Source organism: Haliaeetus leucocephalus, unplaced genomic scaffold (genome assembly GCF_000737465.1).
Source record: "Haliaeetus leucocephalus isolate CR32 unplaced genomic scaffold, Haliaeetus_leucocephalus-4.0 Scaffold339, whole genome shotgun sequence".
Lineage (NCBI taxonomy): Eukaryota > Metazoa > Chordata > Aves > Accipitriformes > Accipitridae > Haliaeetus > Haliaeetus leucocephalus.
The window spans coordinates 10,790,775-10,809,313 of NW_010972775.1; the positions used below are offsets into that span (position 1 = coordinate 10,790,775).

Here is an 18,539-nt window from a genome sequence, read left to right on the forward strand (position 1 = left end):
TGAAGTCTGTTTTGAAGTGTTATGATTTAAAATGTCTTAATAGTTATCAAAATATTAATGTGGAATTTGTTTTTCAAAGTGTTATTGGCTAGGCAACATTGAAGATCACACTTAATTTATTACAAAGGAGCTAGATATTTAAAACCTTTTTTTAAAAAAAAAAAAAAAGCCATTACTAACATTCATCTACACTGCAAGTTTTTACAAACCTTCATTACCATCCTCTGAAACATCAGGAACTGTAGCAGCTTGTAGGTTAAAGGAAAACAGAATACATCTCAAATGAAGACATGACTTTATATAAGTTATTCGTGTTAACATCTTGTGAAAATAACTGCCCTAAGTGTGTTTAAGTTATTCCACGAATGACAAATACCTGTTGTGCATACTTATAATAGTACATTGCCTTATTACTGTTTTATTTTATATTTGAGATGGAACATCTATTTTTTGCGTGAGTTTCAAGCCTATTGTTGTTTTTAAAGTGTGTGTGACATGATTTTCAGTATTGTTGCAAGCATGAAGTCTATGACAAATGGTTGTACTTGTCTCTGTTTCCAGAGCCTAAATTCAATCTCCAATTTTGCTTTTCCTCATTAAGACATGCTCGTCTGCCTTTGCAAAATTCCTGGTTTTAGCTGGACCTGACATACGCATGAACCATTCCTCTGACAGATGAAGTTGATATTTCTTCTCTGTGGTCTTCTGCAAGGTGAAATAATTTCTTACATAATTTCTTACAATAGAAACTGGTTTCAGAAATACTATTTCCAAGTTACGGCAGTTGTTAAACAGTAACACTCACCTCTCACGTACAGAAAACCATAGGTATTAACACTGATTTATACCATCTGTTTTTTCACTAAAAAATAACGACTGAAAGTCCTGAAAAGTGTTATAAGTAGCTAATAATCATAGCAATATAACAACTATACAGTTTTTATGGCAAATTCAAAGTGTGCTGGGTGCTGTTAGAAAGGACTACTGCAAGACTAATATTTTTTCTGCTTTTTAATTAATATAACAGTTTTGCTTGCCACTAGATACTTAAATTCTGCTTGCTTGGTTTTTGTCTTTAAAAGGAAGGAAATCTCCCCTAGGTTATTAAAAGGTATAAAATGCAAATTATTAGTATGACCTTTACAGAACAAAGTACCTGGAATATTTTCTGACTGCCTTCGAGGTTTTACGAGAAGTTTCACTCCTCCACCAAAAACAGCAGCCCACATTCGACTGTTCAAAGGATGGGCTGCCAGTCGAAATAATTCATTACATGAGTTGGTTGCAAGGGCATGTATAAGGAGACTCAGGTAGACAGCTACAACAGCTTCACAAAGTAGGATGTTTAGCTTTGGTTGATCTTCATCCTGAGCTGAACTTAAGAGATTTATAAGTGAACTCACACCTGCAAAGAGAAAAGAGGAAAAGTTCTATGTTAAGTGAGTAGGAGTACAAATGGAAAAAAGGGAAATGTTTCACCTCTACCTTTTATGTTAAACATATACTAATAGCCACGTGATACTTTTATTCAGATCAAACATACTATTAATATTTTTCTTAAAATCATAAAGATTAAAATTTAAAAAAGCCTTCTTGGGTCTGAGATGACTTTGTTGTACTTCTCTGCAAATACTATGGGCACTTCAGCTTGCCTATGAAATTCCTGCACTGTTTCCCCAGTTGACCTCAAAATACTAAATTTATACTCATACATTGGGAGTAGCTGTTTTGATAGCTATAGCAAATAAAGTATAGATGTAAGACAGTACTGTAGAAACAGCTAACAGAAATAGCTCTGATAGGGGGTGAGGCAGACTGGAGGAAAACATTTTAGGATAAGAAATCATCAGCTTGAGTTTATCCTAAAGATCGGGGTCTCTTCTTCAAGCAAGATGTTTGCCACATAGAAAGTTTCCTTTTATTTGTTTTGATAAGTGAAAAAGTTAAAGGCTGTTATTAATTTGAGAACTAAATCAGAAACACTTATCCATCACTGATCATCTGTCATTTCATCCATCATATTAGAGGACAGTGAAATAATTTTGAAATGTGGAGCTGGTCCAGTGGTGCTAAAAGTAACCTTATTCTTGTCTCACCAGGCCACTGAGCAGGAGATGAGTTTGGAGTTGCATGCTCTTCAATACTTTCTGTCCTCAGTCTGCGTCGATCACTCAAAAGCAGTCCTTGATAAACCATCCCTGTAAACTGATTCGCTTCTGTTTGACTGCTAAATACAAATTAATTTTTTTTAATGAGAAAGGATTTTATAATATTTTTGTAATAAAGTATAGTATATATACATGCTTCTCATTTTAATCAGAAAATGCAACATTTAAAATTCTATAGGACTAAGTCAAGAATTTTATAATTTCATGGTACACAAAATAATACATTTTTTATTATAACTTGAAATGTTTCCCTGTGGCATTATCAATTTTAATATGTTATATGCATAGCTCCAGATATGAAAAAAGCTTTTTAAAAAATTTTAATAATATATTTGTTGTGAAGAATTTTTAAAAATGTGTTTTTACAGCATTCTCTTCCAGTTTGGAATATAAACTGCCTGAAACCTGACTTCAGTTAGGCTCAAATGTTTCCCCTGCACCCCTATTCAGCAATGAATGAAATATTTTTCACAAGCATCCCAAGTGAGAGTGACACCAGATCTTCCTATTATTTATTGGAAAAAATCTGAATGATTGGTGTTATTTTATCTGGGTAAAACTGATCTGGCATATCAAAGCTAGCAATGTGTATACTGTTTAAGTATCTATACCCATACACGGATATTTAATCCCTTTTTTAGACACATGCATGAAGAATTTCCATTTTGGATACGCAAAGTATACTCCAAATGTAAAAACACTTCCATTTTTACCTGTAGCTGTGGCTGTCACATAGTGCTTGATAAATGGATGCAGAAAGTGAAGCTGCTAAAGAATGAAGTGTGTACACCTAAAATAAAAACAGCCAATAAATTATACATAAGTTACATATAAAAGGTGAGTAAACTATAATTCTTTCTAAACAGCATTAGAAACTTGTTATGCAGGAATGTCCTAGTTTTAACACAAGTGCAGGAAATAGTAACTGAATGTTACTTTAAGTTTACAATACAGTACTTTGAAAATTATAACTGCTTGTTCAAGATCATTTGATTGCAGTCAAAACCTTCTAATATTATGTCAAGATAATTAACTTTATTCTAATATAGAACTGCCACAATGAATGAGTATACTGAAGGAATGATTAAGTATGTCCTCTTATGATAATGAATTTGATACAATGGTTCCTGGAAGCTGTATTATATAACATTGCAGTTCAATGTAGCAGCAGTTGCTCAATATGCATAAAATACAAAAGTTTGTGTAATCATTGTATGATTGTTTTATCTATAATCTCTTTTTTACCTCAGTTATGTGCTTATAAATTTCCAGAAGTCTCCAGGAGTAACAAGAATAATACTCCGTTACTGCCTCACAATGCAACAGAAACATTCCAGTTCTTAAACAGAAGAAATGCAAGGATTTCTTGGAAAGTCCGATGAAATCCACAGTGTGAAGAAAATGGTACTGTCAAACTGTTAAAAATGTAAACTTTTTTAAACCCACCCTGTGTTCATTTCCATCTTTTCCTACTATCTTTCCATTTAATCAAATGCTAAACCTTAGCTTCAAGCTATGAATTATCTAAGTAGTTGTTTTGCAGTTAGGAGATGTCAGCTCTTCTTTCTGAATTCTCTTTTAAAAGAAAATGCATGTGATGTGAAGCATGAGTTTTTAGAGTAAGAAAGATGCTTGCTATAGCATAATGAAGGATGGAAAAGGAGTCAACTGCTATAACAGAGAAAATGAGATGTAAATGAGCTTGGGTTACAGTTTTAGAAATTTAACTGCCTTGCAGTGGGACAACCCATTTAGTTTCCTAATTTTTCCCTAATTTAATTAGTTAATAGAAATTCAAATTAATTTAATGAATATGAATACTGATCTAAATGTACAAAATAATGATTTATCTTCTTAGTAATTAACTGTGTCATAGTCTCAGGCTCTTTGGCTTCCCCCCCACCTCCCCCACCCCTATTTACTGAATCTGAACAGAAGTTATTCACTCCTGAATATGGAGTCAGATAAAGTAATTCACCACAATTCCTTAAAAACCAGTACACTTGAGGAAATTCACGCTTGAGTAAGGTTTACAATATCTATCTTACTAGAAGGTTATATGGTAACTTACAGTCTCCCATCTCTACTTTCATTAATCTCCCTACAGGATTTGACTAGAATGATAATAATTAGTTAACTTACATGATCATGTTGTTTTAAGAGCCAAGAATTCAGTGTTTTAGCAAACATTCACATTTGGAATAGTTCCCTGAGAATGACCAGAATTTGGATGAAAGGGAACTAAGCAGATTCAAAAAGATGTCAGAAAGCAAGTTGTTAACTAGCATTTTCAGTCACTAGACTTAAGGGAGAAGGTCAGTATTGTGAAAGGGTAAGTGTTGAAAAGTTAACTCAAACACCACATTTTATTTTTCTCATGCTCACTCCCCATTTTATAAAAAATGATTTAGCATTTCCTGAAGGCTTTTCATTACCTTGACATCTTCAATATTAGGATGTGGTGGCGACTTCATCTGCACAATAGTGTAAAGAATATCATGGATGTGGTTGTTTAAATACAGCACAGGATTAGCTATCACAGTTTTTGTGGATGCTATGCTTGCAGAAAGCAACGGTAGCGTTGTGGGTAACGGAAGTGGAGACTGAAGTTGTTTTACAGTAGTTTCCTGTTTAGAAGAAAAGATTGTATTTAAAATTATTGCTTTCACAAAAAGTTTTAAAAAATGACAATTTTACATCTTAGATGTTTTTCCAGGGTTATTTATCCTCCTCCACTGCTGTCTACACAGTACAGACAAGATTTTATTGTGACTGATGTCAAAAGTAAGTTCTTTACTATAATAATATGGATCAGACCTGATAGCCAAGTTTCCTGGAACTCTTTTCAGTTTAGTGCAGGGAGAGCTTTTTTATGTAGTTCATTAGGAAGTGTTGGGATTGTCTATTAAGAAACACTAACTAAAAATGCACTTGCAGTAGCATAAGTTGACATAATACTCACTGGTCCGAGTTTTATAACAGAAGTCAAATTTGCACTAATCTGAGTTCCTCAAGTGGAAACAAACTTTTTTTTTTTTTTATTCTTAAAAGATTGTGCTAAGCCTAGTACCACCAAAACAGTTGTCTACTGCTCCTATTTGAAATGTGAAAAATTGAGGACTAGAGCAAGTTAAATGACTTGCCCAATATCAGATTATCTGCTGTAGCTCAGGTTAGTCATTTACATTTGCTGGAAAATACTTCTTTTTGTATGAAATAAATGTAGAAAATGTCATAATATAGTAAAAGGGAGCACTACCCTGTCTGACTTGGTATTTCTTGTTGAGCTTGCAGCTAAGACCCCATTCCTTGTAGCTCCCTTGCATGATTTGCAGAGGTGCAGGGAATGAGATTTTGTCATATTTCAGCAACTGTGAATTTAATTTATTACATAGGTACCTAGAATATTGTGATCAAAATTTTAATTTTATTAAAACACACATATAATGCTGCAGCTATAGTATAAACAGCAACATTTATATTCCATAATTATAGGTAGCTTAATCCTCAATGTCATATACAGATTCTTAAGAACCAAAGAATCAGTATGTGGAAAAGCAGCATGCTTAAATACCAAGTTCTTTCTCCAAGAACATTAAAATGATCTTGGCCATAAGACTTGCAGAACATAAGAAGTATCCATCTAGGCACAAACTTAAGCATTTGACAAAAGTGACAGTCCAGAACTGTTCACACTTGTGAATAGAAATTACTTGAATTTGTTTTACCTGCTGTGACTCTTGCAGCAAGAACTTCAGCTCCATTCTTACAGATGCTAAACCACCACCTTGTGCCCCATGAAGACTACAATAACTTAGAAAAACTCTTAGAAGAGCTTGGTTCTTCTGCAGCCACCACTTTCGTCTTTCAGCATGTTCTCGTTTTGCTTGTAACCTACGTCTTTCTATCTGGTGCCGTTCATACGAACCAATGTCTGGCTTATCCATAATATCGTCGTGATCAAGTAGATCCCCATTTACTTTGGTATATGTTTTACAATAGTCTTTGGCCCCTGTGTCATGGTTGCATATTTCATGCATAGCTGCAATCTCTTTTTCAAGCCAGTTGTACAGCTGAAATCTGAGCTTTCCTCCATCTACTTCATAACCTGTAGCCAAAGTCCTCAGTTCAGTCATAAGGATCTTCAAACAGGCTCTGAACTTCAATTGTTCAGCAATAACATCAACCTCAGTGTCTCCTGCATCAGAAATCTCCCCATGTGGTGTTTGTGAGATGTTGGTGTCTGAGTTTCTCTCATCTTCTCCATTCTTAGAATCAGATTTTGAATTTTTCATCATTATACCAACATCCTTGTCCTCTTCATCTGACCCATTTTTGTCTTCACCCCAATCAAGAGTAAGGGGCTCATCATCAAATTTTACTGCTGGTTGACTCCAGTCAAACTGTGCTGAAGATTCAACAGTGTTCTCCAAAGCAAAGGAAGTTGAAACTGGCTTTGACCAGTCTATATCACCACTTCCAGCACCATCCCTTACAGCTTTGGAATCTGAAACACCAGCCTGTATTGGAGGACTAGATGGATCTTTCTCTGCAGCTACAGTAGACTTTTTTCTTACTTTTGGAATTTTGGAAAGGACTTCAAGAGCTAGTACAGGGCAGCCCACTTTAAAATGAGCATTTGCAGTAGTGAAGAATAATTTCCTTTCTATAAGATTAATTTTATCAACAAAGCTTTTCTCAGTTTTTAGACCTAAGGTAGCCAAAGTCCCTTCTGGTGAGCTGAAGTATCTTCGGATGAGCAAAGGGTGGGTCCGAAGATAATTGTAAAAACTGAATACCACAGGATTGCATGACTTGACAATAACTAAGGAATTAAACAGATATGACATCTATTGAAAATAGCTTTAAAATGGTATTATTCTGTTTTGCAGTATTTCCTGCATTACAGAGATTTGTCAAAACACAATAACAAAGACAGTTTTGGGTGTAGCTGCCAAAACAAAATTAAAGAATTACTTATTCCCCCCCCAAAGATTAAAGGTATGAGCTGGATGAGTAGAAAGATACTGAATTCTGTCATTTGCCTCACTGTTATACTCCACTCAGCTAAGCCTAAAAAAAGCTGAGGTAATCAGCCAGGTAGAGATTTCCCCAAGGGAGGGAATATGCCACAAGAAACCTATGTAGCCACCTGTCACTTAACATTAGTCTCAGAAGAGACAGGATAGGAAATCCTGCTATAGAACACTGCTAATTCCTAGAAGCAAGAATGAGAATTTAAGTCCACTGGAATAAAGACTAGCCAGCATTCAGTAGAGAGGTATTGTAGGGAAGTACCCAACAAAGGTGGCCCTCCTGAGCTTATCTGACGGCAGAACTAAGTTCGGTATTGGGGGTTGGAGACAAGTCCTTAGAATAAATTGGAATTTTTAAAATTTTTTTAATTTTTTTTTAAGGAGTAGAAATTGAGTGGGCCAGTACAGAAGCCATTTAATGATTTCAGCATAATGGCAGGGACTGCATACATACACAGAAACTATTTCTCCTTCTCTACTTTGTCTTAATAAGTTTGTCCCATCAGGCTAACGTTTTTCCCTTACCTAGGTTTTCATCATCATCTTTAGGTGTTTGTTCCAATAACGTGTCCAGTGCTCTAGTGTAATCTTTCATTATCCAGTATGCAATGCTTCTCAGAAATGGATCAGGATGCAATTTAGTACAGCTGAACCCAGTTCCATCCTTATGGCAACCCAGAATCTTTTCATAAAGAATGGAGGTGTATGTGACAGAGGTTTCAAACTCTGATTCATATAAACGAGCAATAACCATAGCCAACTGGATGTCTTCCATTTTCTCAAGGCACACCTACGATAAGAAGTAGGGAAAAGATTGCTTTATGAGGGAAAGGTAGTTCTTTAAAATAACAGTGAAGGGAATAGCAATATATGTTTACAGAACAGATAATTTTTTCTCATCATATCTGTTCTTTGGGTCAAAAATGTGGCAAGTGATATATATCTAAGTAACATATTTTCTTCCATGTCTGGAAAGAAGTGTACTTCTATTTCAGGAACTATCACATGCATAGCAGTACATCAGCATGTCAAAAATTAATATGGCAGAAGTAAAGATGTTTATTTTTATTCTACCTACTAGAATAAACATAACTTCCAACTTTAATGTTAATAGTAAGATATTCTTCACACTGTCTCATCTGCAGAATTAACCTCTGAGGAAAATTCTTTACATTCTCAGGTGAAGACAAACATACTGCATGTAAATAGGCAGGATAACTAAAGGTTCTCTAATTCCCATTCTCTTCTGAGAGGTACTGCTGAGGTTATGATCCTGCTTACAGCTCTTGCCTCCCTTGTGGCAGGCAACTTCACAACTCCACTAAAAAGGGAACCTAGGGCTGCTTCAGAAGAGAACTCTGACTACTTTTTTTACTTAAAGTTGTAACAATAGGTCATGCAGAATAGCTGGAGGCTGAGCAGAATGCTACTGCTTAACTGTGCTGATCAAACAGAAAGTTTTGCCAGAAGGGTCATAACTGGTATTCCCAAGAGTGCTTCCACTGAGGACTGATGTATCTGAACAATCATTCTGGCCTTCAGATCAGCTTCCAAGCTGCTTTTCACAGTAGCACGGAGGTAAATGGTATGTCTGCAGGGCACAAGGGGGTCATGTGTGGACATACCATACCATTTGTGCTGTCACAATTTGTGAAAACATCAGCAGAGAATAGCTTGTAAGGATGCAGTTACATAGGTCAAATTAGAAATTGAATCTTAATTTCTCAAAAGTAGATACCTCTATAGCATCTTTCAGTGAACCTGCTAGCAAGAAAAATGCAGCTGATTGTTCAAAGCGTTGTTTTCCCAACAAAGCAAAAGCATTTTTTAAAGCAGCTTTGCGCCATCTATCTTCACTGAAGTTGTGGCTGAAAAAGGCAGTCATCTTCTCATCATGCTGGGACCTGCATAAAGAAATGCAATGTGTACAACTACTTATTAGATAACCTTAGCATACAATCACTTGAACAACATCACTTTAAATTAAACTCTAATCTTGAATAAATTCTGCTTTGCATTGCTGGTTCAATTAAGATTTAATCAAACTTACAGTTAGCAGAACTTACCTAAACAGACCCCACACCACTGCCTTTTTCTTCATAGCAAGGTAAAAGAGTGCAGCATCTAAGGCATCATTGTTCCTCTGGAATGAAGCTTTTGCAACCTGTAGTAAACAAAACCTACTATTATTACTGAAAATATAAAGGCTACTTTTAGCTAAATAACATATGTTCTCTGTTAGGGAGGATGATCTAGGTGACTGTATTATTTCTACAAAGCAACAATAATTTCTGTCAGAATGTTTTATTCATATGTGACAGCTCTCATTACACTGTAAATGTTCTTAAGAGTCAGAAAAACAGCAGCACTGCAGATAGTAACCCCTCTTAACCACAGTGGGACATTAAAAATGTGCAAATAAAAATTCTTCTCTTTAAAAATGTTACAGTAACTCATGCTATTAGGTGAAATTCCTCTTGCAATCCATTATTTCCATATACTTAAGCTAATACAAGTATTTTTTTAATGAACACTAGTTTTTGTATAGGACTCAGAGATGTAATTGTATTTGATTTGGAGTAGTAGGATAATTAAGTTTTGCTCCTGGGTTCTTTTGAGTATCCTGTAAATTTTTAAAAAGTATTTTTACAACAGATGACATGGAAATTCATTAAACTAGTAAGTATTTCTGTGCCACAGACCATTTCAGAGATTGCATTATTTGTTGTAATACAAAGCTAAAGCTAGTAATTATTCAAATACATCAAACTTCAAGTTACAAGAAAGCTGAAATTCTTATTAAAGCAAGGATTTAAATCTCATTGGTAGCTAAGAGAAAGAGTTTTATATATTATCCAAAACGATACTGCATTTTATCCATTATTCTCCCATAAGAATACTCTGCCTGAAAATGAGATTTGGTGTTATTTTGGTTTTACATAATATAGGTGCATATTTCTGTGAAACAGTGATTTTGTGACTCTTCAGAAGAGTAAAACCTGCATTTATTTGCAGTTCGGATCTATGTTCTATAGTACTCCATTATAAAAAATAGAAAATTTGCAAAAAGATCCTTTATATACTTTTTATTGATTAATATTTTTAGATATATTTATTTCTTAAATAAAACCCACTACTGAACTCAAAGCATAATTCCCTGTTTAATCTACAGATATATACTGTCTCATCTATCTGAACACAAGGTTATTCTCAAAATAGAGTACTTAATATGACCTTTAACATACTGTAAAATATGGGGGGGAGAAATTAGGTGCTTCAGAAATGGCTTTTCCCTAGATCAGTTGTATTATATCTTACTATTGAATAATGAAATTTGTAAGCCAGGACTACCAACATCAGTTGGCATAGAAAAAACTAGTTACACAGTCTCCTGACTGGGCTGGAGTACAAAGGAATCTGCTATATACAAGTCACTGTGCATATCTGTTGAGGCATACCTAACAGCATGTAACTATAATTTGTAAGCAATAAGAAGTACCTTCTCAATGCACCTTCGGAGTGTGTTGATATTCCTGACCCACCAACCAATACCCATAGCTCTTAATTCAGACCACTGTGGGTCTCCCTTCTGGATAGCAGGAATCATATTGATCAACTCCTCCTCAGCCTCAGAATGAAAAGCCCATGCAAAATGGCAAGTAGATAGGCCTAAACAATAACATAATAAAATTCAGAAGATTAAGACTTGTTAATAAGCAAATGGAATATGTCAGAGATGCAAAGTGGGATCACCAACCCAGGAGTTAGGTAGATCTGAGAGAGACTGTTTCCCTCAACAGGAAGTAGAGCTGCTAAAGGAACAGCTGAAATATCTTTTTGCTCACTAGGGAAGTCCTCTCCTCAGTGCTTCTTCCATCATTTTCCAGAACCGCATTCGTATTTGTACTAGAGTTATATGGCGAAAGACTGAAGGAAAAATATTCTGTTATCACAAAGGCAGACCCATTCTGGGCCAGAAACCTTTCTCTCTGCTGTTTAGGTGGTACCTGCTTTTATTTCCTGTATTTCACAACCTGCTGTCATGAAAACAGTAAAATAATCTTTAAGGTAAGATAAAGCCATGCTTATGTAAAGCAATATCTTCATTCCTCCAGCAGAAACAATGAAATATATATAAAATCTGTATGTCATCTGGTTGAGGAACTTATTCATTCCTCAAACTGAATGAGGCAGAATCTTTCTTCTGTTCTACACCTATACTTTTTTTGCTATTCAGTGCATGTAGGGAAGCCTATACTAAGCCTTTGCAAGATAAGGGTGTTAGTGGAATAGATATAATCTAAAATTAATATGCAGATAATAGAAATATCATAATATTATAGATAAAAAATAACCAGATCCTGTCAACTCAAGTGGATCAAATGAAAGCAATACTTCGCCCTAAGAAATTACCTTGGTGAAGCAGCTGAACTCGATACAGAGGTGGAAGTGATGTCAGAAGGCAGGTGTGCAAGCGCATAGCCAACAAATATCGTAAGCCACATTCATCTAAGGTATCTCTTCCTGTGAAATATAAAATACTGACTTTTGAATACACAGGTGACCACAGGAGGCATATATACAACTTACTATATGCAGTGTGTGAGGAATGTATGTTTCTAAACTTGCTGAGAACCTGAACTACAAGTTATTTATTATGTATGAAATATAAGTAGAGATTTATATTTAAGTGTTTTTCTTTCTTACTGCATCTAATCTGAATAACCGATGCTAGCTTTCAGCTTTGTTATCCCCAAATACCCAAGGACTAAGTTTACCTTTGCTGAGAAGAAAATTAATGTTAATTCAGTAATATGTCAGTTACTAACCTGAGTAATTCTTATCTCTGTTCTCATCTAGTTCAGTGCTTGTCGTGGCCACAGTGTCTGCCAAAGCTACAAGGAACATCTGCTCCAGTCGAGTGAGGCCTGGCAGACTTGAGTGCATCAGGTGGCTTGAAAGGACACTAGCATGTTCTCGGCCAAAGTACGTTGGTCCGTACTGTGACAGATTAATAACTTTTGATTTACTCTCCCTCTTTTCAGGCTCAAAATCAATGAAGTCTTCAGTTGTAACAGGCTGAATCTGGAATAGATCTGAGTACTGATCCTCTGTTTTTCTCTTAGCGTGATCTTCAGAGCCCTGAGGTATTTTAGAAGTTTCTTCAGAAACATAAGTGGCATCTTGATCTGCAGCAAGCAGTGCATACAGTGGCAGTGGGGGAATTGAGTCTATCTCTGTGTAGTCTCGAGTACCATCTTTTCCAGCTGTGATGGTATCCTTTGCAGTACTACCACTTACACTAATGGTGCGAGAAAGATGGCGTTTAGGACCAGTTCCTTCTCCAGCTTCTGTGTCTTTAACTATTGCAACTTCTCCTGCAATACATTTAACTAAATGCGATAGAATGGCTTTGGCTCGGCGAACTTTACCTAGATCCATAAGTTCTAATAACTGGGTTGGATGATACTGGGGTAGAGTAGGTGAAAGAACATGAGCAGCTTCAAAAAGGCCACCATCCTGAATTACAGTTGGAGTGCCAAAAACATCATCCACAATACCTGCCCCATCAATTACACTGGTCTTCTTCACTATCAAGCTTGTTTTGAGTGGATCTTGTGTTGTTGAGTCTTCAGTAGTAAAAACATCACTTTCTCCATCACCAAACTTGACAGCATGTTTCCACTGGGCATAAACATGCATTTCACAGTCCATTCCCACTACCAGTATACCATCTCTCACCCAGGACAGAGAAACAGGCAGTGAAGGAGTGCCATCTACAGATGATACCAAATCAATTGATCTAAGCAACACCCACTTTGACTTTATACCTTGTTTTATGCTACCACCTAGTGGTAAAGTAATGACAGCTACTCCCTCTTTGCTGCTAGTTTGATCTGTTACAATTCCTGAAAGTCTTCCGTACATGAAGATGTTGGCACCAACTCCAACTGTCAATATATGTGAACCATCTTCTTTTGATACCCAGTCCAAATGCACCAAATGCTTGATACTGGGCACCAGGTATTTGTCTTTATTCAAAAAAGCATCTGATTTACTGTAAACAAATAAATTACTATCTACACTGACCCTTGAATCAAGTACACTTCCAACCTTAACTAAATCATCCAGATGAATTGTCTGTTCCAAAACCCATTCTGATCCTCCTGTAGACTCACATTCAAGTATACAAACATGCATGGAAAATTCTTTGGACACAAAACCATTATGCTGTATGGGTTGTTTGTATGCTACTGCAAGACGTCCCGTGTAAGAACAGCTAACGGCAACTGGCCTCCCTACTATGCTCACTGTACTGCTGTTGTCTTCTCCTTCATCATTCATTAAAGGCCATTTTCTCCAATGATATGTTTCCTTTTCTTCATTTTTGCTGTTTAGGTCTGTCTCTACAGTACATCTCCAGAACCGCACTCTGTTGTCTGAACACGATGTTACTATCAAATAAGGTGCAAGGCAGACTGGGTATATTGATGAAGAACTCAGGTGACCTGAAGTTAGAACAAACATATTTAGTTTTAGTAACACAAAGTAGAATGCCTATATGAAAAAGGCAGACATAACACTGTCTAACTACTGATAGAGAGCTTTACAACCTGGTATTATTTTTCTAATTTGGAGTTGGGTAGGGCAAATGTATTGAGACTGATAACAGTCTGGCAGCTTGAACATTACTAATCATCTGCATTTCTGGTCACTATTCACAGAAGATAAGCTGGAACTGAACTAATTCAGAGTAGGGTTGGTAGAATAATGACAGGAATACAAAGCCTTAATCAGATGAGATTAAGGAAGTTAAGATTAAGTTCATATAGCCTACAAAAATGAAACCTAAGAGGGTTCCTAAGATAGGAGAGACACAGAAAGACAGACAAAGAAGGTGTAAGTGCATCAGGTAAAAAAAGCACTATATACCCAACACATTAATGCTGGCCAATGAACAAGCAGGTATAAATTGTTCATTAATAAATAAGGGATGGAAGTTAAGTTTCCAACTACTACAGCATTAAGTGTCAGGAACAGCTTTCCAGTGGGGACTTGATACATTTGTGAAAGAGCAACATGACAAGGTCACAATGATTTGAGAGAGCCTCTTTAGTCCTGCATTCCCTGTATCAGTAAATCAGAATGTGATAGGCCGAGGAGATACAACCCTATAAAAACTGGGAGGTAAAATTAGTGGACCAACTGGATAGAAAAAAAATGTTAAATTTACCTGCTGATGGAGTTGCTCTTATTACTTCTACACCAACAGGAAGATCCAGAGGTTGGCTATACACAAGTCTGGAGCTCAGAATGAGTTTACTAGCAGTCTGAAGATTAGCAATTGATGAAGATCGTGGAATGGGACTTATGCCAGGTGATACATCTGGAGAAGAATCCACAGTCTTTTGCTCAGGTACACTAAGCTTATTCTCTGATGAAGTAGCTTCAGTTGGTTTTGCTATATAAAAAAAAAATTGCCGAAAGTGTTAAAATTGTTTATAAGTAAGGACAAGGCATGAATGTCCTATAACCAGATTTATTTTTTTAGCAGTGCTTAAGCCACATATTAAATAATTATATGGCGTGTGCAGGCTGCATTAGTTTTATTGCATGCTGTGACTATTCATTTTAAGATACCTGTAACATTCTGAAATACTGATAGTTTAAAATAAAGAATCCAGTGCTTAAGTACATTACTCACCCTATCAACTAATTTTTATATTGCTATTGGTATAGAATGCAACTGAAATTTGTAAAGAATCTTACGGCTTCTATTGCATTGATAAATTATTTCAAAGATTCCTGACTTTGAGGCTTCTGCTTGACAAAGGTGACATAATTTGTTTTAAAATAAACCACCAAGCTTTACTTTAAATAATGTGAAAGAAACATCTGTCTAAGAAAATGATAGTCACTCACTCACCTAAACAGGCTTGCACAGATTTGAGATGAAGATGCCACATCTGAAGAACAGAGCAGCCATTACTATCTTTTTCAATTACTACTAGGTAGAACTTTTCTGAGAAAGGCGGTGGACGATACCCTGTAATTAAACCTATTATCACTATCATGAAGTTTATGTTCAACATAAATAATTTTCAGTAACAGAAGACTCTCTAAAAATTGGTACTAAAAACCCCGTTTTCCTCTTTGAAAGAAACTGCTTGATTATTAAACAAAATATTCAAACAGTACCATTAATAACATTTTTAACTGACATCTTGTTTGCTCATGGCTACAGAAGAATTACAAAAATAACAAGATAGACTGACTTACAGACAACCTGAGTATTAGTGGCAAATCTAATTTTAGATATATTTGGTCTCCCAGTCAGTCTGAACTATTTTTCTAGATTGTAAAAACTCTTTTCCACCTGCCTGCTTTCTTCCTTTTTCATTTAAAGTTTTAAGTCTACTACCAAATTCCCCAGTTACTTTCTATTGTATTAACTCAGAAGTCAGATATATTCACCTTATCACCTGGAACAACACATTGATGCAGAAAATACACTTCTGTTTTATTTTGTACACATTTTTTACATATAATATACAGCACTGTGAAAAATAGACTTTGCCATATAAGTTAAAATGTTTCACTCTAAGCAAATTACCTTTGTTTAATACCATTAACTATGTAAACAACAATTCATATGAGAAACATGAAACAGCCATCATACCGAATTCTAGAGATTCTCATTAAAAAGGAAACTAGCATATGCCAGCTAGATTTCAGTATTCTTTAAGAACATTTTTGGTACCTACTTCATTCATAGTAGTTATTTTTATGCTATACCTTGTGATGGCTGGAAAAATATCTCAGTTTCTTTCCCTTCCACATCTTCCTTATGTGGTTTGTATCCCAAAATGAAATCTTCTTGAAAGACATGAAGCAACTGTGTGTTTGAGCCACACTGAAACATTAAGCAATAGTTATGCTTCCAGAACAGTATAGCAACATTTTGTACTAACGCAATTATTTCTTTTGTGCAATCTAGCTACTGATGAGGATCATTTTCTTTTATAATGTTGAAAATTATTTCAATGCATCAGGAAAACTAACCAATTTCCTCTTATATTAAGAGCAGCATATTCTAGAACCTACTGTTTGTATATTCAAATAATTTCACTGATACCTACTATGCTAGACAAATTACGTAATAACATTTTTGTCACAGTTATTGACAGATGAATTAGTATCTGATTGGTTTTTACTTCTTTAGGTGCTGAACAAATGACAGTGGCAAAAACTCTTAGACTTTTATCCCTCTTCAGTGGGAAGACATGTCTGCAGTGAATTGCTTGGGAAATCTAAAAAAAGGGAATGAATTGCATGAATTGGATATCTCAAGAGCTGTCCTTCCTGACAGCAACAGATTTCTTTGCAGTACCTCCATCTCTCTACAAAGGAGGCTGCTAGCATGAAATCCTTTCCTGCAGGCAAGGAAAAATACGTTCTCCAAAGACAGTGATGGCAAAGTTTTCATGTTGCAAAACACTCTCTTTTTCCAGAGAAACATGGAAAAAGAGTATTCCCTGTACTCATCTATAAAAATTCTAGAAAAATATTTTGTAAATCTGAACTTAAAATTGAAGATCCTATGTGATTAATACTTAAAAGACAGGAAAATTTACTGACAGAGAAATACGTCTTTATATATGTTAAAAACATCCAGATGTCTAATTAAGAAATGGTAAACCACTGTTTCCACAGGCTGCTTCCTAACAGAAAACAGCACTGGTACACATATGATCAAAATAACTGTGAGTGAGAACAAGGTGTAATAATACTATCCCCTCATTGTTCGAAATGTATAGCTGTATTAATTAACAGATAAAAATTTGTCTTACAAGACAGACAAAAAAACTGAAGTCATACATGGCTATGATTCCTACATTTTTGAATAGTTAGGTCTAGTTTTTAGGTTTGGGGTTTTTTTTTAATGTTGTTCATCTTTTTGTTTATTTGTATTTGGGGGGGATTGTTTTTTTTTTCCTTTAAATTATGATGGTTTGTAAACCAGTTTTTAGTTAAGTTTTGTTTTCATCAAGATTTATGCTTAGAAAATACTGTTACACACTAAGAATGGGCTTTGAGCTCCTAGCAGCTAAAAGAAAGTTGTCTGACTAAAACATTCAAGGTATCTCAACATTCACAAAAATTCAAGGCAGTCATTATCACCATAGAGAATTCTTTTCAACAGATTAGGTTAATTAATAGACAAAGCTATGAAACACCTTTTATGTGATACCCTTAAAGAGTTAACTATTTATTTACTTTGTTTGTTATTGCATCGAGTTCAATAATGCATCCTGGTCGAGCAGTAGATTGTTGGCTCACAATGTTAAACACTTCCCCAATAAGTTTCTGAAACAGAGCAAAATGAGAAGAGTTAGTATATTTTTCCTTTAGACAGAAGGAAATTGCAGTCATTTACAGTAAACTGATGCTTTGATTTTCCTTGTTGGCGTAAACTGTAACAGACTTCTTCCTGTTGTCGTTTTGGCAATTATGAATAATGTGTTTATCAGGACATTTGCACTGTTGTGAGTCTGCAGCTATTCATGGGGATAGCACACCAGTTTTTATGGAAACTAAATGTTGTTTATTTAAAGATTTATCCTTTCATAACATAACTTAGTATCTGTGCCATGAGAAACTCAAATACACTTCTTCACTTTTCTTTAAAGCTTCAGGTTTTGTCACAACATCTAAAAAAATAAATCAGTACAGCTTATATATAAACTGAAGGGTCTATTGATTTTTGCTGGAATGTTCACAGTCATGGTTCCTAGAACAGATTCCTCAGACTGATCTGAATAGTGACAGGCTCTATCTTGCTGGATAGCTTATAAAATAACAGAAGAATGGAAAAAAAAGGAAAGATGTGCTTCTTTATACACTTAACAGTGCAAGGTCAGGCTTTACTTGGCTTAAAGTCACAGAAATGAAAGCTAAAAAAGGATGAAAAAATTGCTTATTACAGAAAAAATAAGAGCTAATATTACCCTTGGCAATAACCTGCTGATTCCTTCCTATCCTACCATCTCTGCCCTTCCTGATATATAAATGTAACTTAGGTGGATACACCTAAGTCTTGCTCTTCTGTCTTCACCTTCCTACTTGCTATTGACTCCCCTATTTTGAGAAGACAAAGAAAAAAAAACCAACTATTTTTCCTTTCCCCCCACCTGCTACAGGCTGGGGAAACTTGTCAGAGAAATTTTGTTTCAGTCCAGCCACTTTTAGTAGTAATAGCTGCATTTCTGTCTGCTAATGTTTACAGACAGCTGCAAAATGTAATTCTGCAAGGTGTAATGCATAAGATCCTATA

General features: G+C 35.4%; 1 protein-coding gene across 3 annotated transcripts in view; it reads right to left on the minus strand.

The window, feature by feature from the left end:
* Positions 1 to 18,539, minus strand: part of DMXL2 (Dmx-like 2) — a 54,760-nt gene that overhangs the window by 12,837 nt on the left and 23,384 nt on the right. For 2 of the 3 annotated variants that reach the window (XM_010571854.1, XM_010571853.1), the window contains exons 14-28: positions 17,483 to 17,572; positions 16,001 to 16,118; positions 15,132 to 15,251; positions 14,439 to 14,666; positions 12,034 to 13,713; positions 11,618 to 11,728; positions 10,704 to 10,873; positions 9,271 to 9,368; positions 8,943 to 9,108; positions 7,730 to 7,994; positions 5,897 to 6,993; positions 4,604 to 4,795; positions 2,882 to 2,958; positions 2,097 to 2,224; positions 1,157 to 1,405 (exon numbers count right to left, since the gene is read on the minus strand). In XM_010571854.1, coding sequence (XP_010570156.1) covers positions 1,157 to 1,405; positions 2,097 to 2,224; positions 2,882 to 2,958; positions 4,604 to 4,795; positions 5,897 to 6,993; positions 7,730 to 7,994; positions 8,943 to 9,108; positions 9,271 to 9,368; positions 10,704 to 10,873; positions 11,618 to 11,728; positions 12,034 to 13,713; positions 14,439 to 14,666; positions 15,132 to 15,251; positions 16,001 to 16,118; positions 17,483 to 17,572 — 4,789 coding nt within the window. Of the gene's footprint in view, positions 1 to 1,156; positions 1,406 to 2,096; positions 2,228 to 2,881; positions 2,959 to 4,603; positions 4,796 to 5,896; positions 6,994 to 7,729; positions 7,995 to 8,942; positions 9,109 to 9,270; positions 9,369 to 10,703; positions 10,874 to 11,617; positions 11,729 to 12,033; positions 13,714 to 14,438; positions 14,667 to 15,131; positions 15,252 to 16,000; positions 16,119 to 17,482; positions 17,573 to 18,539 lie in introns of all 3 variants that reach the window. The other variant, XM_010571852.1, reaches the window with a different exon arrangement.